Source organism: Gouania willdenowi, chromosome 11, assembly GCF_900634775.1.
Source record: "Gouania willdenowi chromosome 11, fGouWil2.1, whole genome shotgun sequence".
Classification (NCBI taxonomy): Eukaryota; Metazoa; Chordata; class Actinopteri; order Blenniiformes; family Gobiesocidae; genus Gouania; species Gouania willdenowi.
In genome coordinates, this window is record NC_041054.1 from 32,089,348 (window position 1) to 32,114,371 (window position 25,024).

Here is a 25,024-nt window from a genome sequence, read left to right on the forward strand (position 1 = left end):
TCCTATAACCCTGGGAGTTAAAGCCAAATCATTTGAGGACCAGATATAAATAATCCCACCGGACTGAGTCAAATGCCTTCTGGGCATCTAGGCTTATACTACTGATCTTGGTCACTTTAATTCATATTGGACCTCTATTCTCCCATGTGCTTCAGTCTATAAACCACACAGTGGTGCTGTTTCTGTCCTGTATGCTATTCTCCTCCTGAATTACACATAGGAGAGAAGTGTTGTAAAAGTCCAGAAGAGAGAATAGAACCCATAGTTATGTATTTCCTTGTCATCATTAAAGCCAGTATGTACATCCTTCCTTGTCTTTAATTTGTGAAATGTAACTTATGTGAAATGACAATAGCCACTCCTCTGGTATTTTGCCCCTTAAAAGATGAATCGTATGTGTTTCTGTAGCCCAGCCTCTTTAGTTTCTCATGTTCAGTATTAAAAAGCTGTGATTCTTGCCAGAAAATTCTATCTTGTTTTTCTTTTTTTCATTTTAACAACCGCTTTACTTCTTTTTATTGGGTTTTGTAGCCCATTGACATTAAGGGTAATAACTTTGTATTCTTGATAAAGCATGATTTTATATGAAAACTGGGGTGCCAAGTGTAAAAATTTAGTATAAAAACATTTTCATTATTTATCTCGCTTTTCTCATATATAGCACATTTTCCTACATTTAACACAACATTTAACCACATATATAGAATGCATTAAATCTAAATATTTAAATCTAAATGGTATATGTTCTATCTAAATGTTAAATCTATATCTAAATATTTAATTTAAATCTAAATTTTAAATCTAAATGTTATATGTTATATCTAAATGTTAAATCTAAGTCTAAATATATAATCTCAATCTAATGTTATGTATCATATTTAAATGCTAAATCTAAATCTAAATATTAAATCTAATCTAAATATTGAATCTAAATTTCAGGGGTTACATGTGATTAGCTGAATGGATAAGGAAATAAATGTTAAATAGACATGATTTATATAGAGCTTTATCACCACTGAAACAGTCTCAAAGCTTTACATATCAGCTCATTCACCCATCACTCTCACATTCACACACCAGTGGGACAGGGACTGACATGCAAGGCACTAGTCGACCACTGGGAGCAACTAGGGTTCGTGTCTTGCCCAAGGACACTTCGACACATAGTCAGGTACTGGGATCGAACCCCCAACCTCTCCATCAGAAGACGACCCTCTACCACCTGAGCCACGGTCGCCCATGCGATAGAAAGCCTAAGGTCTATGGATCGAGGCCACCATGGACCACCTGTCTTATTTCCTCTTTTTTGGTATGTCTGGAATACGTCTGCTGAGCAGACCAACGCTGAAATGATGTGATGGCCTGAAGTTGAGACGACGTCTCTGGCGGAGGCAAAATGAACATTTTTACAACTTTCTAGACATCCCAAAAGAGGAAAATTAGAAAGTGGTCCATGTGGGTTCAATCCCGAGACCTTATGATTTTAAGGGCACTGCCTTATCTAAGCATGTGAAAACCAGGAGATCTCAGCATGTCACATCAAATTAACACAATTTAAATTTAGTAACTACAAAAATACATTTTCTTTAAACAATGATTGACAAAAAAAAACCAATGATTTACACAAGCAGAGTGGTAGGGGGTTGCTGGTTTGAGTCCCATCATGGGTCAAAGCAATAAACCCTTGAGCAAGGCCCTTTACCCAAACTTGTGCTGCAGTTTCAAGGGGGCACAAGGAAAAGAAACCAAAAGATGGTATCAGGGTATGAAGGAACAGTGTTTCACTTTACCAGATGCTGGAGAACGATGGTATTGAATGCTGAGCTGAAATCAACAAACAGCCTTTGCACATGGGTGTTCTTCTCCTCTAGGCAGTGGTGAGCCCACGTGTCCAAGCGGTACATTTGCGGCTAGATATGCACTGGACCTTTGAAACAAGTGGTGAGTTACGTGTCTGTCGATGCTTTCCTTGGAAGACGTGGTAGACATCTACATGATTGGGATCATGGTAGCAACATGCTGCTGATGGAGCTGGCAGCTTTCTGACCTATCATAAAGTCTGTACTACGTTGGCAACTGTTTGTGAAGGCTGCCAGTGATGGATGGAGCAGGATCTCAACACTCAGACTCATGTGATGAATGATTTCAAAAAACAAGCAGGAGCTGCTTTTGGAACATTTACGTGAAATTGAATCCAACTTGGAGAAGTTGAGTGCTCGACTTGCAGGTTAAAAAGTCTGCAGTGAAACCCAGGACACAAGGCTAATTAGAATAGACTGCATCAAAAACACATTGTTTATCTACTTTTGGCTCCCAAAGCCAGCTATCCAACCCTGTCTCATCTATATATATAAATATATATATTTATAATGTACCAAACTAACTGTTATTATCATTTCTGTAACACATGTTTCTAAAGCTGTATTATAGACCTGCCAAAATAAATCCAAAATGCAGCTTGAAATGTTCATCCCTCACTGTAACTTAAAGAATGAGAAAGTAAAGTTGGTCAATTTAAGCAGTTTTATTATTTATGATGTTCTACATGATATATCATAGAACACTGGATCCATGTGCTTTAATATGTGAGATACACTTTAACATAGAGGACAGACTTTATGTCAGTTATAAATCATTAAGAATATTAAGAGAATAAAATGATCCATATGGATTAAAACAAGCCTTTAAAATGTAGATTATGGGATTAAAAGTCTCTAACAACGTTACTCCTCATTTGATGATTGTCTATGTGCTATGAGGAGCTTCTGGTCACTTGTTTTCTCAGTGCATCACTACAAACACCAGACTAGTGATATACGAAGCACCCATGGTGTTGGAAACAAAGCTCTACGTCATTGACTGCTGGTCCTTTCAAACTTTTTTTACTATATTTTATTTTGTAAAAGATTGAATTTTTTAATCACTGTTTTAATATCTCATAGTCACTGTATTTTTTGGCACTTAAAATATTTCTATATTGTGTAAGTTATATTAAAAATTGGGAAAACTGGGGGGTGTGTCCACCCACACCCCACACACTCTGCGTATGCCCTCCCATCGGATATATATATGATATGATGTCTATGGTCCTTCCCATAGACATATCTAATAATAATAATAATAATAATAATAATAGTAATAATAATCTGTATTAAATGCTGTACATGGTCCTCCCCATAAACATTTATCGTCATAGTATTAATAATAATATTCTATATTATTATGCTGTGTATGGTCCTCCCTCCCAGCAGGGGGCGTTCCCCTCCATTCACTCTCTCTCTCCTCTCAGACTGTACACGTCAGACAAACTAGTGGCATCTTCTGAGCATGCGCAGTTCCAGTTCTTTTCGTTTGTATTCAGAGCTGAGCTCAGCACGGTGAGTGTGTGTCTCTTTTATCTTTATTTTACTCTAATATCGGCTTTATTTAAACAATGAAAACATTCTCCTTAAATAATCAGTGTTTTTCTCCTTCAGAATCACTTCATTCTTTGTCTTTATTTACTATAGTTCGTCTGTGAGACGTTCACTGTCTGTCTGTCATTTCCTAACTTTATTTTCCCTGTTTCTGTTAAACATAAAGAGTTAAAAAGCCTATAAACTCCTCTATTAATGCAAAGTGACTTTATATTCTGATAGTCTGACCTTCACATCTACATTAATATACATTATAATAATGTATCTGGTGTTAACATTATTGTCATTATTTAGAATCATTCACAAAGGAATGTGTGTGTTTAGGGAGTCATTTTGTGTCTTTTTATATTATTTACTTTTGTTGTTTTTTGTCCGTTTTCTTTTTGGTCTCATTTTGTGTGTTTTTCAGCTGTTTTATCTATTTTTGTTGTTTTGTGGGGTTTTTTTAAGTTATTGTGTGTATATTTCAATTGTGCTTGTGTATTTTCTGTTTTTGTAAGTCAGTAAGTGTATATTTGTTGTCATTTTATGATCTTGTGGTCATTTTTGTGAATATTTGTTGTCCTTAATTTCTATATTATTTTGTATATTTTTCTCTTATTCTGTTTTGTTCTTGTCGTTTTATGTGTTTTTAGGAGTTATTTTGTGTCGAGTGTTTTTTTTCCACAATTTTACAATTACAATTTTCTATATGTTTTTAAGTGATTTTGTGCGTTTACGTTGGGGGGCCGCACACAATTAGAGTGAGGGCCACATGTGGCCCCCAGGCCTCCAGTTGCCCATCAGTACCTAATAATAACACTGTGATTTCAACTAAATTATCACACACACACACACAACACACACACACACACACACACACAATCGACTGATGGAAAATGTGAATATAAAATGATAATACAACATAATACAACCTAACTTTTAATGATGGTTTTTAAAACTGAACTCCTGCTGTCAGAGAGAGTTTTATTTTCTATTTGTTTGATCCTATTTTGGGTCCCGACCCAGACGTTGAAGACCTTGTTCTAATAGAAATATTATTGTTACAGTAATAATTGTAATAGGATCCACCAAAATGATAATTCTTGGCTGAAACCAAAACAAACTTATGATTATTATTGCTACTGTTGTACTTCTGTCTCTGACTGTGTAATAATCACTAAAATTACAGCATTACCATTTAATAAATGAATAATAAGTCTTTAAAATGACACAAAATATCAAAATATGACAATAAAAACACAAAAGGACATTAGAAAATATGCAAAATGAGAGAAAAATAATGCACACAAAACATCAACGTACAAATTAGGATGACATACACAATATGAAAATAAAAATATACAAAATGACCTCAAATATACACAAATTAACAACTAAAATATGCAAAATGACAAGAATAACAAAAAGTCACTTAAAGACAAAATGAGAGTAAAACACATAAAAGGACAATAACAAACTCTAATGATCTGATTGGTTGTTATTCTAATGCTGACATGTTTGCGGCCCCGCCCCCTGTAATAAAAGTCATCTATCTCTATAAATTAATATTAATGTTTAAAGAATAAATCAATCTAAAATATATAGAAATGTTTATTTCTCACTTTAATTTCTTGTGCTGGCTGTTCTAAGTATTGATCTCTATAACGTAGATAAACGTACAGTTGTGATCTCTGTGAAACGTGTATAGATGATCTAGGGCTGGACAAGATATCCAGATTCAGCGTATATCGACTTCTTTATTTTGCCGATATATAAAATTACAATATCACCTTTTTGCGTATTTCTCCATTTTTTTGTAAGTTTTTGTAGGTTGTCCTATTAAGTATTTGTGTTGTTCTTTTGTGTATTTCTCTAATAATTTGTGTCATTTTGTGTGTTTACTTTTGGCAGACCTTTAGTTTGTGATACACGTTATTTAACCATTTTAAAGCATCGTGATGTTATTTTATCTTGTGACATTTTGCATCAGTAAATTAACCCTAAATAGTTTTTCTGGCAAATGTTAAATAGACATGATTTATATAGATCTTTATCACCACGGAAACAGTCTCATAGCTTTACATATCAGCTCATTCACCAGTGGGACAGGACTGACATGTAAGGCACTAGTCGACCACTGGGAGCAACTTAGGGTTCAGTGTCTTGCCCAAGGACACTTCGACACATAGTCAGGTACTGGGATCAAACCCCCAACCTCTATATCAGAAGACGACCCTCTACCACCTGAGCCACAGTCACCCTGGCTCAGTTTTAATTGGTAAAAAGTTTTAATTGATAAAACTTTATTCCATTTAAAATGATGGACATTTTTATCGTATGTTGTCATTTTGAGATTTTCCCTCACCTCCACCATGCAGTCGCTAAATAACTACAGCGAGAGTTTATAAAAGAATGTTTTGTTCTCTCTCAGATGATCCAAAGGCTGTGTGTAATTGTGCTCCTGGCTCTTCTCGGCCTTTGTTCTGGAGAAGATGGAGCTCGTTTGTTAGCCTCCAAGTCACTGCTGAACCGCTACGCAGTGGAAGGACGAGACCTCACTCTACAATATAACATCTATAATGTGGGCTCCAGGTTAGTGTGTGCGTGTGTGCGTGCGTGTGTGCGTGCGTGTGTGCGTGTGTGTGTGTGTGCGTGTGTGCGTCAGAACAGGTTCATTCACTTCTACAGAAGCCTGGAACAATGTTGACATTGTAATAGATGGATAATATTATTCTATCTATAACTCACATTGTAATAGATGGATAATATTATTCTATCTATAACTCACATTGTAATAGATGGATAATATTATTCTATCTATAACTCACATTGTATCAGATGGATAATATTATTCTATCTATAACTCACATTGTATCAGATGGATAATATTATTCTATCTATAACTCACATTGTAATAGATGGATAATATTATTCTATCTATAACTCACATTGTAATAGATGGATAATATTATTCTACCTATAACCAGTGATAAATTTGAAGGCTAAAACTCGTGGTGAGTTCCCGCCGCTGCACGGTGATGACGTGCGACACATAGACACATTTAGCTAATGCTATATGGTGGTGTTTGGTGCAATTGTGGCTTTTTCCATTTATTTTAGAAATATGAATCATTAGTTTTTAACTCCTGTGAGGAAACAAAATAAATACCAAAAATAAAAATGTAATTTAAAATGAGTTCCATACAATTAAAACATACATGCAAACCAGTCGCTTTTTGCTGTTTTGAACTCGAGGTGATTTATGTGGATCGTGTAGATCTGGTGATTCTCCTGCTCTATGCACGCTGGAGGTTGGATCTGTTCCACACATATCTACCATACACAAACGGATGTACTTTCTACATATTACTCTGCAGCAGACTAATATGTGAGTGCGTAGCCCTCAGCGCTGATGCTCCGTACGGACCTACTTGGAACAGGTCACATGACTGGACTAGAGCGGTTTCAGTTGAACAGGAGAACACAGACACGTATTAGGTATGTAGGGCATTATATCAATCATTTCATCAACCATTAAAAACTGAATTCACTGAAGGTGACATAATGTGAATGAAACACCGTTATCATGAAGGGGCCGGTCATTAATCCCCCCGCCCCTCACTCCTCCCACTCCAGAGCTAAACATGTAGAATCAGCAACACTGACTAAACTGCTATAAAAAACTATGCATCACACTCCTAAACACAGAGCTGAGCAGTTTCCCACTGAACTTAATGTCTGTGAAGCTCCACCCATTTCTGGTGAAGTTACAAACAGGGAGGGAGGGGCTTAGCAGCCTCCATCAGCTTCACCTGCTCAGTGTTTAATATGAACAACATCTCATCAGAGCTACAGAAGATCTGTGGGAACAAGTTGTGTTTTTATGGACGAGATTATAGAGTCTGAAACATCGTAGATTATTGATAACTTTCTAATATTCTGACCCCTAGTGGTGAAATAACTGATGTCTATTTACTTTTGTCTAATCATCTGGAATAATATCATCAGGATCATTTAAATGAGGTTATTTAAAATTAAGGTGATCAAACTTTGTAAATCTGATCAGATTCAGTAAACTATTGATCCCTGAGAGGAAATATGGTGACATTAATGCTGTTCTCATTCATACATCTTTATATGACATATGATTATAAATAATTAAAAAGAATAATCTATGTCAGTACAATCTATAACTACCTTTTAATTAGAGTTTACACGTGGTTTAAATGACACTTTATTTTGACATTTCTGTTTAATGATGTTTTCTTTATTTATGTATTTTGTTGAACTCATAGGAGTTCAAGATAGGAGATAAAATCTATTTTTAAAAAAACAGAATAAAAAATAATGTGTTAAACACAGAATTAGAAGGAAAAAAATGGAGTTTGAAAAATGTAAGTCCAGTTAATGTTTAATGCTAGTTATTACAATTCAACTTTATTAAAATAGAACAGAATACAACAAAGTCATTTCAAAGCACTTAGAAAAATAAAACTCATAGTAAGAAAAGACAAAAGAGTTTCTGTTAAAAATCTTATGGATCAACAAAGGAAGCATAAGACGTTTGTTTAGAAATAAGATACATGATGGAAACTGTTAAAAACATTATATATAAATATATATAAAACCAGTAGCTCAGCAGCACTGGTGTTAAATAACAAAGAACTGTACAAATGTTCACTTTAACATCATAATTCTACATAAATATATTTATGTATTTGTTGTTTTTCACAAACCATAACTTGAGTTGTTTTTTTTTGCTTGAAGAAAATAGTGTATTTTTCCTTAGTGTATTCTTCAGTGTTCAACATGACTTTATTCATTTACTGTATGTGTAAATATCTAAAAACATTCTCTGTGAGAGGATCCATGGTTAGTTTGTCACCTTTAGTGTTTGCATGTCTGATTATTATGACTGATCCTTTTTAATTATTTATATCATATCAATATTTACGAGAGCAGCATTAATGTCACCATATTTACCCTCAGGGATCAATGATTTACTGAATCTGATCAGGTTTATTGATTAAGTTTTGATCAACTTCATTTAAATGAATCTAATGAAAATGATTCTGATGACATCATTCCAGACTGTAATAAATAAACAAAAATAAGAAGTGTTATTTCACCACTAGGGGTCAGAATATTTACAGTATCAGAAGTGATCAATAATCTATGATGTTTCAGACTCTACAATCACTGGTATTGATGATCACAACAACAGAACAACTTCATCCACAGATCTTCTGTAGCTCTGATGAGATGTTGATTAATGCTGACTCATGTTTTCATGGAGCACAGCAGCGCTACATCAGAAACAAACAGACACATTAAAGTTAAACAGGCACTAGTGATGATTAGTGTAGATGTTTACAGGTTAGACGTGTTTAGATGGTGTTTGAAGAGAACAGGATGAGTAGCAACGACATTTTCACATTTTTTCCTCACGATGACGACGTTTAAACCAGATTCTGTCCATTTACGTGTTCAACTTGTATTTTATAGACCCTAGTGTAGATATTAATGTACTCAGACTCACTGTAGCACATACAGGCATGTGTCCTGTAACCGTCTCTGATTGGCCAGCAGCCCAGGAAGGCGGTTCTAGGCGTTTCTGATTGGTGAACATATAAATCATTCAAATGATGGAGACGGATTAAAAAACCTCAACGTCTGAAGTTACGTTATCACAGTAATAAAAACCTTAATATTTCTGTGATTAATGTGAATCGTTCAGATGTAAATCTAAAGCAGGGCTTCAAACAAACACAATTAATTAACTTTCATTATTATTATTCTTTTTAAAATGTATTATTTATTGTTGTTATACCATCATGTTACAGATAGAAACATAAATATTTTTCAGTGGAAAAGGAATAATAATAATAATAATTATAATTAATAATCAATGAATGCTAAACACACACTAACATAAATGTGTTCACACTCTAATCTAGTGTGTGTGTGTGTGTGTGTGTGTGTGTGTGTGTGTGTGTGTGTGTGTGTGTGTGTGTGTGTGTGTGTGTGTGTGTGTGTGTGTGTGTGTGTGTGTGTGTGTGTGTGTGTGTGTGTGTGTGTGTGTGTGTGTGTGTGTGTGTGTGTGTGTGTGTGTGTTTGCAGTGCTGCTCTGGAGGTGGAGCTATCTGACGACTCGTTTCCTCCTGAAGACTTTGGAATAGTTTCAGGAATGTTGAACGTTAAATGGGACAGGATCGCACCGTATCCTTTGGACATGTTTCATAGTTTATAGGATCCACCGTAGTGTTTGCTAATGTTCATAAAAACTAGATTTTAGTACAACTAAACATTTAAAGATCGTTCAAACTAGAAAATTTTCATTTCCTGAAGAAAATGAAAGTGAGGATGCTGTGAGGTGAGGTGCTGCATTAGCTAGCATTAGCATCAGCTAGCATTAGCGCTAACCTAGCATTAGCATTAACCTAGCAATAGTGCTAACCTAGCATTAACGTCAGCCTAGCATTAGCATAACCCTAGCAATAGCTGAACATTAGCACTAAGGTTGTAAAAGATGATAAAAGTGAGAATATACATTTGTGGAACGTTCTGAAATATTTGGTTATGAGACAAACTGTGTAGGAGGAGTTAACACATCCTCATTAAATATGCAGAAACATTACATAAAAAGGTACACCAACATTACACCAACCAATACATTAAAAAAAATACCTGATATATACATTAAGATTGGTAAAAAAATATGATTTTAAAGATTTTTTAAATATGCATAAAGAATCAGCCAGGTACAATTTAAAAACAGTATAAGGTATTTAACTTGGTCATTGGAGCGGAAATAACACACACACACACACACACACATCAACACACTGAGGCGGCCATTTGTGGCGCCATCATGTTTAGAAGGACAGGTGAGGGGGAAAAGGCAGGTTTTAAACTGAATTAATTATTGTGGAGACAGTGTAAAACTAGAAAAAATACCTCCTCAACGTACATGCACACATGGGGGGTGCTGGTGGGTCTGGGGGAGAGGTTTCAGGGGGTGGAGCCAGGATGGAGAGAAGGAGAGGATTTCCAGCCATTGGGGGTGCAGGCGCAGCCTCTGGGTGCTCCATGACGCCATCCCTGTAGCTTGAAGGGGGGGCGGGTGGAGCGCCGATGGAGGCGTAGACAAACCCTTTGCTTTCCCTCTGATACAGTCATGATGGTGTGACGACCTTGGTAGATCTGGTTCAGAAGATAAAAAGTCCCGGTGGGTGATGGGGGGGGAGAGAAGGGGGGATGGAGGGGGCGGAGCATCAGATCTGCACACATCCATGGTGAAATAGGAGACGGCCTTGAGATGGGGTGTGGTGTTTTTGCTTCAGGCTAACACAGTTTGGTTAACCAGCAGTAAATCCAGTAATGTGGCCTTGAACACTTAGCGAGCACCACCCGCTCCAAGCTGGGTTCAATCTGGCGTAAACGCTTCCTGTTTACTTTAGAGTTCCTTCATCACATCAGTCTGACTGTTCATTGCTCTGCCCCGTTCAGAAATGACTGGCAGTCTTCCCAAAACAGATGCCAACATAGTACAGACTTTGCCATAGATCAGAAAGCTGCCTGCTCCAATCAGCAACATTCCTGCTACCATCAATCAAACCACGTCCTCCATGGAAAGCATGGACAGACAACCTTCCAGGAATCCATTGTGTATCCCGCCGCAAACGTTCCGATAAAATATGGAGTTTTATAATGTTTATTTTTAGTTAAATATCATATTAAATATTACCAATAACTGACAAAACAACAACACAAAAAATATTCTGAATAATAAAAAGAACAAACAATAAAATACACAAAACAACAACAAAGACACACTAGATGAGAGAAAAATACACAAAATAACAGAAAACACAGAATAATTCAAATCACACCAATAACAAACAAAAATGAAGCATTAAATATAGTTAATAATGTGTGTTATTACTCATTATTATCATCTATAGATGTTTGTTCACTCACTAAACTAGTCATACATAAAGACTTAGAGTCTAAAGAAAGGGGGACTAGTGAACCCTGTCCTAAACCATGATTGACCTTTAACCCCCTCATGCTCAGGGCCAGCAACGTTTCTCACACTGTGGTTCTGCGCCCTCTGAAGGCCGGATATTTTATTTTACATCAGCTTCAATCAGCTACGTGGCTCAGGAAGGAGAAGCAGTGGTGGTAAACACATGTTTATTTACACACACACACACACACACACACACACTCTCTCTGAAGGTATGAATAGTGTGCTGATGTCAGCGTGTTGGTGGGTCCTACAGGTGGGCTACACCAGTGCTCCTGGACAGGGGGGGATCCTCGCTCAGAGGGAGTTTGACCGTAAATTCTCCCCCCACTATTAAGTATTGATTATAATATGTGTGATGAGTAACACACATCTGTACAGTTACACAACAGAGGTTTATTCCATAAAACAGGTTATGTTCAAACTCTGAGTATGTTCAGGTTCAAATGATGAAACTCTGAGTATCTCATTCATAAACATGAGGTATGTTATTCTCTGAGTATGTTACCATGGTAACATTGTCCATGAACTAAACCTGGTCACTGACAGGTTTTATCAAAGAAACCCTGGGTTTCTACCTGGCTCCGCCCACCTGAACACTTTAATAAACCTTAACACTTTTCTCTGAAACACATTAGTGACATCACACCCACAGACGTGTTCACATCATTACTAATGTTGTGTTGATTTATTGTGATAACAGTAGTTTTCTTTCTAACATTATAGATGTAGATCATTTAGTGAAACACACTGAGAGGTTGATCTACATTAAAACATCTACTGACGTCTGTAGTAAAGTTCACTGAATACAAACCTGTAGATAATATAAAGGAGGAGATGATCATTTAAATTAATACACTTTTATTGTTTTATATTGTTATACAGTTAAATCTGTAGATCATACATCTATGAAGTTATGATGTCACAGTGAAGTGTGACGCTGGTCTTGGAAAGCGATGGGTCGTGGGTTCACGTCCCGCTTCAGTGTTTATTATGACATATTTTATGACGTAGAGATGACACTGGTGATAATATTACATTAAAATCAATATAAATGATTAGATATGAAGCATCAGTCACTGTGTTTATATCCAGTGTAACAGGAGGACTCTCTATGCAGACATCCTATGATGCTGACACGTCTCCTCAGACACATTTTATTATTATTATTCACCACTCGTCACGTCACTGAAGAGATAAAGTGATGAAGTGATCATAAAGTGTTATTAATTACAGGTGATTTAATCACTATAATCACTGAAGACTGAACACATCTTTAGAACAGGATCATATTCATCAAACACTGACTTATTTCATCATCAGGGTGAATAAATCACTATTTTCCGGGTGGTTGTCATGGCAGTTTGAGTCATCTTCGATCCATTGATGATGGCTTTTTATCGTACACGTCAGTAACCCAAGGTTTACATACTCAGGGTTTATTAACCCACTTCATACCAGCTGTAATGAATCAGATACACAGAGTTTACCATGGAGGGTATGTTGACCTAGAGTTTATGGATAGACTCAGAGTTTGTTAAACCTCCTTTATGGAACACACCTCAGGACACACTGAGTCATTTACACTCGTGTTCAGGACGTCAGACTAATATTCTCACTGTAAATGTTTACTTTGATCTGATCATTTAGTGAGGGGGGGTGGTGGGGGGGGTGTCCTTATTTTTTACTTTCATATATCTGAGGAATTACAGCACATGTGACCATATGGCTATAGATCTGTTAGCTACTGTTCACTAGTAATATGAAACACATATAACAACAACAAATACCCCAAAATACTGAAAAATAAATAAAGTTAGAAACAACACAGATTAACAATAAACCAAATGTAAATATAAGAAACATCAAAAGCACATATGACTCATAAAATCTACAATGTCAGCAGAAATTCTTAAAATGACTAAAAACAAATGACTATAAAAAAAAACTGTCAATTCTAATTGTTTCCTGTGTTAATGCTCACATTAGTCGTTATTGTTAATGCTAATATTAATGTTAATAATGTGATAATAGTTGCCCACGCTTTCAGGCGTAGTTATGAATTGGTTATTGATTACTGAGCGATATACTGACTCTGAGGGGTAACACTGAGTTCATCACCCCCCGTGACATCATTTTATTCTTTGACTTTGGGTGGACACGTTCATTTTCTTTTGTTATTATAATAATATTATTACGTGTGTGTGTGTGTGCGCGTGTGTGTGTGCGTGTGTAGCTGGACTGGGCAGCGTTTGGCGTGATGACCCTGCCCTCCATTGGCATCCCTCTGCTCCTCTGGTACTCCAGTAAGATCAAGTACGACTCACCAAAGTCCAAGAAGAATTAAGCTACATTATTACATTATTACATGAATACATTAATGATGTGATTTTATGTTATTTTTTTTGAGCTGAATAAACATTTTCACTAACTGATGATGTTGTTTGACTCTCAGCTTTAACACTGTCATCCTGTCCCAGAGTGAGTGAATACTGTACATTTAGTCTATAATGATAATGTTCAGGACATCACATACAGTTTATTCTCTAAATATTATTTCATAAATACACATTAGTTTGTCTAATGCAGGGCCGTCTCTTGCTTCTTTGGGGCCCTAGGCAAGTTTTTTTTTTTGACGCTCCTATATGTTTGTTTTTAATATCAAGTAGTTGATATTTACATTATTGTAATAAAATGATTATTATCACAATAAAAAAGTAAAAGGTTTCTCACCACACATAAAAGAACACAAACACGTAAATAAAAGTACATTTAAATATACATCGTAGTACAGGTTTAAAATACAAATTATGGAATATTATTAGAGGAAGAGGATAAATATGAAGGCTTAACACTAATAAACTAACAAAACAAACAATAATTCAACAGCTTGCTGCTTGAAGACTTTATGCTTTATGACTAAAAAGATGCATTTAAAGTATTTTGAATTTCAACACTTATGACAATTGTTTTGCTGTTGACTCACATTTGTGAAAAGATGCAAACTTCCATATTAACAAAACAATATTGGGGGGTGTGTCCTTATTTATCTTCCATGTTCATCTTCCAATATATCAGTAACTCCATCACATATAAAGGTAAATATGGTATAAATTTAAACCAGAGGAGACCTGGCGTTCCAGGCTGCAGCCCCCAGACTCTGGAATGGTCTGCCCCAGTCTCTCCGGGAGATGAACTGCGTGGACACTTTTAAAAAACATTTGAAGACTTCGCTTTTCAAAAAAGCTTTTAGTTAACAAGATTTTATTTTTAATTTTTACTGCCCTTTTATGATGCTACACATGTGATGTAAATGTATGTTTATTGTTTCTGTGTACAGCACTTGTGATTTTATCTGCAAAAAGCGCTTTATAAATAAATACTTACTTACTTACTTATAGTAATAAGCTCCACCTACAGTAATAGATCTGCTATACATCATATCTGGTGGACATGTCAGCTCCTCTAAATAGTCAGTGTGTGTTTGGGTCTGGAACATGTTCAGTAAACTACTTAGCATATGTCTCAGCTCCCTGTAATGTGATCAGCTTAGAGCTATGAACATAGACTGTTCACATTACTAATGATTAGTCACAGATATGCATTGGTTCTAGACTCACACACTCTATGAACATATACTTTATTATTTTCATTGGTCAATAACTACATGTGAGAATGTCTGTTTTAATGTATAGTATAAATGTTATTCTTTACTGGGATATTAAACTATTTTTCTTTATGTGAATTCTTCATTTTTATTTTTAACCCAAACTTTGTGTTATTTCACCACTGGTGAATATTTTTAATTATTTACATGAGGTTATTGTAGCTTAGCTCTGTGTCTGATAATCATTTATTTATTAGCTTTTCACTAGGAACACAAAACATCAAAACTGTTGTATCAGAAAAACATACATTTTTAAAAACATAATATTAATTATGAAGTAATTTCTCATTTTCTACATTTTCTCTTTTTTTGCAGTGTTTTTCATTTAAAAATACATGAATATATATCCATACATATTATTTTAACAGCTAGATATGCAGATTATAGTTGAGTTTTTATTAGTCAACAATATCAATATATTTTGATATAGTTGTCGTCAACTTTTTCAATTTAGTCAAAGTCTAGTTATTGTCACTTTAAAAAAGTATTTAATTAAAACTTTTAGTGAACAATATGAACACTGCCTACAACTGCATACTCACCTGGAAATTATATATAAATATGTATATATATAAATATGTATATACATACTCACCTGGAAATTATATATAAATATGTATATATAAATATGTATATACATACTCACCTGGAAATTATATATAAATATGTATATATATAAATATGTATATACATACTCACCTGGAAATTATATATAAATATGTATATACATACTCACCTGGAAAGAATGTAGTGTAAATAACATTCCAACTCATACTGAAAAAGGAATACGTCTATTATTATTATTATTATTATTATTATTATTATTATTATTATTACTCACCTTAGTTTTTAGTTACAGACGTTGCTCACTGAGGACACCTGCTGGTCAATATTTACGGGGTGTTTTTTTTTGTACAGTCACTCCTGTAGTTTTTACACAGCTTTCAACTTATCCTGAGATTCCATATCTTTTATTTTCCTAAAGCTGATATTTGGAGTTTTTAAGTGTTTTAAGTGTTTAAGTGTTAAGTGTTCTGAGTTTCAAAAGAATCATACATAAACATAGATTTGTCACAAACTCAGATATCAGCTTTAAGAATTTGAAGAATACTAATACCAAGTTAAATGTCCTCGGTCATTCTAGCCGCCCTCCAATTTACTGTGCCTGTTTATAGACTGTTTTACGGTAATGTAGTCGGAGGACGGCCTTCAAATAAAGCAGAGACTTATTAAGGCAGTCTGCTATTTCACACGAATTCAATCAATCAGTCAGTCTGTTAATTGATTGATGAATTTATGAAGTGATTAGTTAAGTAATTAATTCAGCATATAAGAAATTGTTTCATTAATTATTTACAGATTTTTATTTCTGATCACATTGAAGCCTTAGAAGATGGAGACAGGAAGGAGAGACTCAAGGTAGGAAATGTAAAGTGTGAGAAGAATTGATTATTGTACAGTGAGATGTGTAGTTATAGTTGTGTATATTGTGTTTATTATGTGTGTAATCAATCCAGTCAGGTGACCAGTGTGTAGCTTAGCTATAATGGTGGTGTCTGTGGACAGAGGGAAGGAGTGAGTGGTAAAACCTAGAACTGGTATTTAGGATTAACGTGTCTAAAGTTAAGCCCAGTTTTATCTACAGTCTAAGACATGTCAGTGTATCATAGACCAGTGTATGTGTAAGAACCACTACTGTAAACACAAGATACAGCCAAGCCAGCAGAAAGAGTGGGGGCCAAGGAGCCCCAGGCCACCCCCCCACGGCCGAGCAGCCCCCCAGACGCCCCCGAGATCCCAAGCCAAGAGGCAGCCACCGCCCCCCACACACACATCCGAGAAAGCCCCAAGGAGCCGAGGACCGAGTGCACCACGTGGCCGACCCCAACCCAAACCCCAAGGCCCACCGCCAACATCCACACACACACCCCCGCCCCCAACCCCCCGAGGGGAGGGCCCAGAGAGCACCCCGCCCGAGACCCAAGCAGAGGAGCCAAGGCCCTCGCCCAACAGTCGGCCAGAACCGTGCCAAACTGGCAGCCGGCGGATGCCCGCCAACGATCATTGAGCCAGCAGGGACCGGACCACAGGCCTGAAGGACCCGGAACAGAAGCCAGCACCAGGAGCAGCCCACCCAGGGACAACGACCACATCAATAGCTGCCTAGGGCACCAAGGGACGCTGCAAGTTGCCCCGCCGGCCCCAGGCGCAACAACCGAGCCCCCCAGAACACCCTAGATCACCTTTTTTGATGCTTCCCGCGCGATGAGCCTTAGTTATTGCCAAAGTCATAACCCCCCAAAGGCCCGGCCAGACCACTACACACCTGCAAGGTGACAAGAGCGGCAGTCCCTGGCCTGCAGGGCACCGACCAAGCAGGGGCCACCCCGCGCCGCACTCACAGGCATGCAAGGACGTGGGCCCCAGAGAATTCCGCCAGGACCGGCCCAGCCAGCCGGCCAGGCCTGCTGGACCCCATTCTGTGATCAGAATTAAGATGGTAAAATGAATTAAGTAAATAATCAATGAATTTACTCCTTGAAATGTTCAATTAATTAATGAACTCAGCCATGTCCAAACTATTCCACACTGGGCCGATGGAGGTTTTCTTTTCAATCAAGTAGCAGAACATCAGACTTGGTCATAGGTCGGTGCTTTTATTTTGAAGTCCGTCCTCAGACAGTATTACCGTACTATCGTTAATAAACAGGCACCGCAAATTGACTGGCGGCTAGAATGACCTGTGCGCTGTTTGACAGCAGTTAAATCTGTTTCCTTTGAACACCTGGATAATGTAACACTCATAATAGATACAGTTTGTAAATAAAAGGCAAATGCTCAATTAAACCCAGAGCAGCTTTGAGTTTAAACGTTTTAAAATACTTCAAAATATGAACCATAAAACTAAGAAATCTTCCTAACAGAAAAAACTAAAAACTACCAACATTTTGTATCTTTTTACGTGTGACCCGATCTTCAAAAGTCTTATATATAACAACCTCATTTAAAAAAATAATTAGTAGAAAAGTACATATATTTGTTTTTAAAAAGTAAGGAGTAAAAGTAAATACTCAAGTAAAGTACAGATACCAGAAAATACTACTTAAGTACAGTAACGAAGTATTGTACTTCATTACTTGTCACCTCTGATTGACTTTAATCTTGTCTTTTTAGCTTTAATTTGGACATTATATTTTAAATTTGTCTCGAAATTTGTAACTTCATCTCGACATTTCGACTCATCCTTGATTTGCCCAAAATTATTTTCCACATTAAAATTGGCACTAATCCTCTTCCGTAGAGTTTTATTTCGAAGGCGCCTCTGTGTTTTTCTCACGCTGTTCCGCCGGAAGTGCTCCGTGCTGTTGGCTGCGCTGTGCTCGGTGCTGTTTACGGGCGGGAAGAGTGAACACGTCTGACTGTGGAGGCTGTTCTTCTCCACATTTACACGCTGTGTGTTTTAATGACGCACAACACGTCCCGGGACCCGCAGACACGCGTTAGCAGGACGTCTTTAGGAGTGTGTGTCCGGGCCACATGGAGGATCCAGCGGGCGGCAGCGGCGGAGCGGCCGCGGAGGGCCCCGCGGTGCAGGTGGCTGATGTCCGCTGGCCGCTCGGAGGGCTCCCTCTGCGGCTGCTGGAGTGGGAAAGTTAAGCCCGGGACTCTGGTGAACGTGGACTCCGTGCTGGCGCTGTGCGTCCCCGTTCCTCCGGACACGGAGCCGGAAGCTGGCAGGCTACCGGAGAGGAGGGTGAAGGCGGACCGAGCCGGGCTGGTGAAGGAGCTCTGCTGTCAGCCAGGACAAGTCATCCCGCCCGGGTGAGTGAGTGCTGCTAACCGCTGCTAGCCTGGCTCCTAGTTAGGCTAATATCTGTTTATTTAAACTCTTTAACAGAGGAGTAGAGTACTGATTACAGTTTTATTCAATTACAAGTCAGTCATACATAAAATACTCAATTACAATTAAATCGTACTCAAAGTAAACGTTACTAGTTACTTTAACCACCACGTTTATTGTTGATAATACATATTGGGACGGTTCCAGATTTACCGCTAACTTCATTTATTTTTCATTACATTGTCAAAATGTACAAATATTTTTTCAATAAAATAACACCAATACATTTAATTAAAATAAAGCAATTCCCAAGCTCTAAGTATAGATACATTTATTAACTGAAAAATGCTAAATGTTCCATGTGGGTAACAGTATAATATAATATAATATTATATAATATACTTAAATGTTTCATTTGTGTTTTTTCAGTATATGCTTTAAGTTTAAAGTGTGTGTGTGTGTGTGTGTGGTGTGTGTGTGTGTGGTGTGTGTGTGTGCGTGTGTGTGTGTGTGTGTGTGTGTGTGTGAGAGAGAGAGAGAGAGAGAGAGAGAGAGCTCTATTTACGCGTTAGCATCGTTAGCCTCTGACTTAGCATGTGATTAACTAAAATGTCATTAATAATCTATACATGTGTGTGTGTGTGTATGAGCACATTTTCAGTGACTTTACTAGTTTTTCGTGGTGGCATTCAAACACTGTTACTATTAGCAACCTGCGACGCAGTCGGAAGTCCGTCACCATTGAGCACGGACACCAGTTTAACCACTACACCCAGTGAAGCTGCTGCTCAATTTTTAATCCCGTCACTAAACTAATGAGCTAACGTTAGCATGTTTGTTAGCTTCTCTCAGATTAGCCTCAGCTGCTTTATGTCCTTACAATTAAAAAAAACGGCCTTTGACCCTGAAATTTAGATCACTAGGAAGTATGTGTTGCTATAGAAACATGGGAGGTGACGTAGCTTTTTCGTGGATGGTTTACATGGGAGCTTTGATTCAGAATAAAAGTTCAATCCTCCTTAAACTCACCATGTGAACATTTAATTCCTAATGCAAATTTAATTCTGAATCTCACACACACACAGAAGTTCCTGGCTTTATTGATAGAATGATTAATTTCTTAACATTGCAATATATGATGATTGGTCTTCAACTCAAAATTCCAAAAGAAAGTTTAAGTTGAAAACACACACAAAAAAGTATTTATTCAGTCACCAATTGTGTAAGTATTCTCACTTATAAAGATGAGGTCTGTAATTTACGTCATAGATAAACCTCAACTATGAGAGACAACATGAGAAAAAAAAATCCAGAAATCACATTGTAGGATTTTTAATGAATTAATTGATAAATCTCACAGTAAAATAAGTAGTTGGTCATCTACAAACAAGCCAGATTGTGTCTCTCACATACCTGTAACTTCTCCTTTAAGAGGCTCCTCCTCCACTCGTTACCTGTGTTAATGGAACCTGTTTGAACTGGTTATCAGTATAAAAAACACCTGTCCACAAACTCCACTATGGCCAAGACCAAAGAGCTGTCAAAGGACACCAGCAGAACTAAACTGTAGACCTGCACCAGGCTGGGTAGACTGAATCTACAATAGGTAAACAGCTTGGTGTGAAAAATCAACTGTGGGAGCAATTATTAGAAATGGAAGACATACAAGACACTGATAATCTCCCTCCATCTGGGGCTCCAAAGATCTCACCCCCGTGGGGTCAAAATGATCACAAGAACGGTGAGCAAAAATCCCAGAACCACACGGGGGGGACCTAGTGAATGACCTGCAGAGAGCTGGGACCAAAGTAACAAAGACCACCATCAGTAACACACTACGCCACCAGGGACTCAAATCCTGCAGTACCAGACGTGTCCTCCTGCTTAAGCCACTACATGTCCAGACCCTGTCTGAAGTTTGCTAGAGAACATTTAGATGATCAGAACAGGATTGGGTGAAGGTCATATGGTCAGATGAAACCCAAAATAGAACTTTTTGTAAAAACTAGGGCTGGATGATTTTGGTCTATAAAAAAAAATCCTCAGATTTTTTTAAAGAAAAATTTTGAGTTTCGATTAGATTTTTGATTTTTTTAATGCAGTTAAAAATGACTGCAGACATTATTGTCCAAAAGTGTAACTTTATTGCTGTGATTGTCCATCCATCCATCCAATCCATCCATCCATCCATCCATCCATCCATCTTCTTCCGCTTTTATCCGGGGCTGGGTCGCAGAGGCAGCAGTCTCAGCAGAGATGCCCAGCCCTCTCGATCCACACACACCTCATCCAGCTGTTCTGGGGGGACCCCGAGGCGACACCAGGCCAGCTCAGAGACATAGTCCCTCCAGCGTGTCCCTGGGCCTCCCATGAGACCTCTTCCCAGTAGGATATGCCTGAAACACCTCCCGAGGGAGGCGACCAGGAGGCATCCAAAACAGATGCCTCAGCTGGCTCCTTTCGACGTGAAGGAGCAGCGACTCTACTCCGAGCTCCTCCCAAGTGACTGAGCTTTTCACACTATCACGAAGGGTGCGCCCAGCCACCCTGCAAAGGAAACTCATTTCGGCCGCCTGTATCCGCGATCTTGTCCTTTCGGTCATTACCCCAATCTCATGACCATAGGTGAGGGTAGGAACGTAGATCAGTCGGTAAATTGAGAGCTTTGCCCCCCGACTCAGCTCCCTCTTCACCACAACAGTCCGATACAGAGACCGCATCACTGCTGACGCTGCACCGATCCGTCTATCGATCTCACGCTCCATCCCGACCCTCACTCGTGAACAAGACCACGAGATACTTGAACTAATTCACTTGAGGCGAGGACTCTACACCGACCCAGAGAGGGGAAGCCACCTTTTTCCGGTGGAGAACCATGGCCTCAGATTTGAGGTGCTGATCCTCATCCCGGCCGCTTTACACTCGGCTGCAATCACCTCCCTCGGGATCTGGCAGAAGCTCATCCGGAGGTGGGAGTTGAAGACCACACTGACAGAGGGATCAACCAGACGTTCCCAACAGACCCTCACCACACGTTTGGGCCTGCCAGGTTTGACCGGCTACCTCCCCTGCCAGCGGATCAGCTCACCACCAGGTGGTGATCGGTTGACAGCTCAGCCCCTCTCTTCACCCGAGTGTCTGAGACACGTGGCCGGAGAACAGGTGATACAACTACAAAGTCGATCATCAACCTCTGCCTAGAGTGTCCTGGTGCCACGTGCATTTATGGACACCCTTGTGCTCGAACATGGTGTTCGTTATGGACAAACGGTAACTAGCACAGAAGTCCAATAACAAAACACCACTCGGGTTCAGATCGAGGAGCCATTCTTCCCAATCACCCCTGTCCAGGTCTCACTGTCGCGGCCCACGTGGCATTGAAGTCCCCCCATTAGAACATGGAGTCCCCAGTCGGGACACCGTCTAGTACCCTTCCCAGGGACTCCAAGAAGGCCGGGTACTCTGCGCTGATGTTGGGCCCGTAGGCCGAAACAACGGTGAGAGACCTGTCCCCAACCCGAAGGCGTAGGGACACGACCCCCTCTTTCACTGGGGTAAACTCCAACACGTGGCGGCTGAGCTGGGGGGCAATAAGCAAGCCCACCCCAGCCCGCTGCCTCTTCCCGCGGGCAACGCCAGAGAAGTGAAGCGTCCAGACTCTCTCCAGGAGTTGGGATCCAGAGCCCAAGCTGTGCGTGGAGGTGAGCCTGACCATATCTAGCCGGTACGTCTCAACCTCCCGCACAAGCTCAGGCTCCTTCCCCCCCAGCGAGGTGACGTTCCATGTCCCAACAGCCAGAAGCGGACTGTGCCGCCGAGGCAACCCCCCTTGACCGCCACCCGGTCCTCTCTGCACCCGACCCCTAAGGATCCCTCTGCGAGTGGTGGGTCCACAGGAGGGCGGGCCCACGTCGTCCTTTTGGGCAAAGCCCAACCACCAGGCGCTCGCATTCGAGCCCCAGGCCTGTCTCCAGGGTGGGGCCCCTATTCACCAAATACATATTTTCCACCATAATTTGCAAATAAATTCATTAAAAATCCTACAATGACATTTTCTGGATTTTTTTTTCTTCTCATGTTGTCTCTCATAGTTGAGGTTTACATAAGATGAAAATTATAGGCCTCTGAAAATAGTGCATCTTAATTTTTCACTGACATGAAAACAACAAATTAAAGTAACACACTCTGACACTTACATTTTTCTTAAACTCAAAATTTGTGCGTGCCTGCGCCTTTTGCTATGTGTGCCCGTACGCCTCAGCGCACAATTCCTGTTTCTTCCTTTTGGATTTTCAAATAAGGTCACCTTACACACTAGCACAGATGCGACCAGATGAAATTTTCACTCGCACACACTGAAAAAATACGAGACTAAATTGGGTGCAGTCTCAAGCTTTGCGTACAGTAACAAAACTATTACATTTATTTTTTACTGCAAAGATCTTACATATTTAGGTTTAAACATTTAAATAATTGATCATTTAACTTTCTAGGATTGCACCCAATTTAAAATTCTTAGCTGAAGACCGAAAGTAATATAAATTATATAGCTAATTATTAGTCCTACAGCGTTTTTGGCTCTGCTTCAACAGAAACTCGCTTCTAAACAAACAAACAAGCTAAAGTTCTGTCTCGCCTGGACGCGTGCACGTCTTACAGTCTCAAACACAAGACAACACATGGCAGAAGCACCGGGCCCCAGCGGGTGAGTCTGCCGCGGCCGCGTCGTCGTCAGTGGTATCACTAATTTTGCTCAAAAGTCCCATTTGGAACTATTTTAGCTTTAAATGAGGCAGAGGTAAAGCAATAGATTTACTGTGCAGGCGCTGTCACCAGCTATAGGAGCCAAAGGTCGGAACACTTTTTGTTTGTTTTTCCGCACAAACTCAGAGCAATTTTTTATTTTTTTTTATTTACAGAGATATTTACAATGTACAAACAATATTTACTAGGGATGTAACGATTAATCGTAAGGCAGTTAAAAATCGATTTAAAACAGAATTACAATAATCAATGTGTGATGATATAAATGTGTGTATGACCAGTTCTAGATCTGATTTTAATAATAAATGTCTGACTTTAGAGATATTTCTCAGATGATAAAACAGTTTTTAGTCAGTAGATGACAGTGACCCTCCAAAGACATTAACTGATCAAACACAAGGTTTTAACAGATGAGCCCAGATCACCAAGAGACTTTTTAATCACATGATCAGAGTTTATGTTTTATTAGAATTTATCTGGAGATCAGTTGATGACAACCAGTTTTTGATACAGGATATACAGTCTAAGAACTCTGATAAAAAGTGAAACGCTGAGTCATTAAAGGAGCAGAACAACTGGATATCATCAGCATAAAAATGATAAGACATATTTTTAAAACCATGGATCAACCGACCAAGAGGCATCAGATACAATAAAAACTAAACAGGAACCAGAACAGAGCCCTGGGCTACTCCACATGACAGGTTGGACATATTAGACATTTCATCATTAATAGCAACATTAAAGGTTCTTCTATTAATATAAGAGGTAAACCATTGGAGAACAGCACCAGAAAACACATCTCAGATGTAAGTGGATCAAACAGTATACTATGATCTACTGTATCAAAGGCAGCATCAGATCAAGTCAAACTAAAACTGACCAGAGTCAGCGACATCATCACGTCACTAGAAACTTTCAGAAGATCAGATTTGTTCTCCTAAGTTGATTATTTATATTAGTTAAACATAAATTGATGTAGAAAGGAAACTGAATTATTTTTTTAATTTCAACCATATAAATTCCAACTTCATTTATTAGTTTTTTTATTGCTTATATGCTGATGTTCATGTACTCTTATCATGCACCAAACAACACTATACGTAATTAATAAGTATTTCTAACTTGTACAAATACACTGCAGTTCATTAAAATAATAATAAAAAAAAGCTTCATTATCACGAACCATTTTACTCTGTCTGGTATAGTGTCGTAGTTACTCATTTTGGTATCATGACCACTCTACAGCGGACCCCTTTACACATTCACTCAGCACAGACATGATCACCTCGAGTACATACTAGTTTAGCCTCTACAACAACAAC

At 38.5% G+C, this 25,024-nt stretch overlaps 2 protein-coding genes across 2 annotated transcripts in view; both read left to right on the top strand.

The window, feature by feature from the left end:
- Window positions 1–3,277: 3,277 nt before the first annotated feature.
- ssr2 (signal sequence receptor, beta) lies at window positions 3,278–13,862 on the top strand. The gene is given in 7 exon segments (XM_028461141.1): window positions 3,278–3,377; window positions 5,830–5,990; window positions 9,519–9,617; window positions 11,475–11,527; window positions 11,530–11,582; window positions 11,684–11,761; window positions 13,664–13,862. Coding segments are annotated over 6 exon segments (555 nt in total). The 5' UTR covers window positions 3,278–3,377; the 3' UTR covers window positions 13,775–13,862.
- A 4,626-nt stretch (window positions 13,863–18,488) lies between these two features.
- The window catches only part of ctdp1 (CTD (carboxy-terminal domain, RNA polymerase II, polypeptide A) phosphatase, subunit 1), a 139,340-nt gene continuing 132,804 nt past the window's right edge, over window positions 18,489–25,024 (top strand). The window contains 2 exon segments of the mRNA XM_028461289.1: window positions 18,489–18,742; window positions 18,744–18,916. Coding sequence (XP_028317090.1) covers window positions 18,632–18,742; window positions 18,744–18,916 — 284 coding nt within the window. The 5' untranslated portion in view covers window positions 18,489–18,631.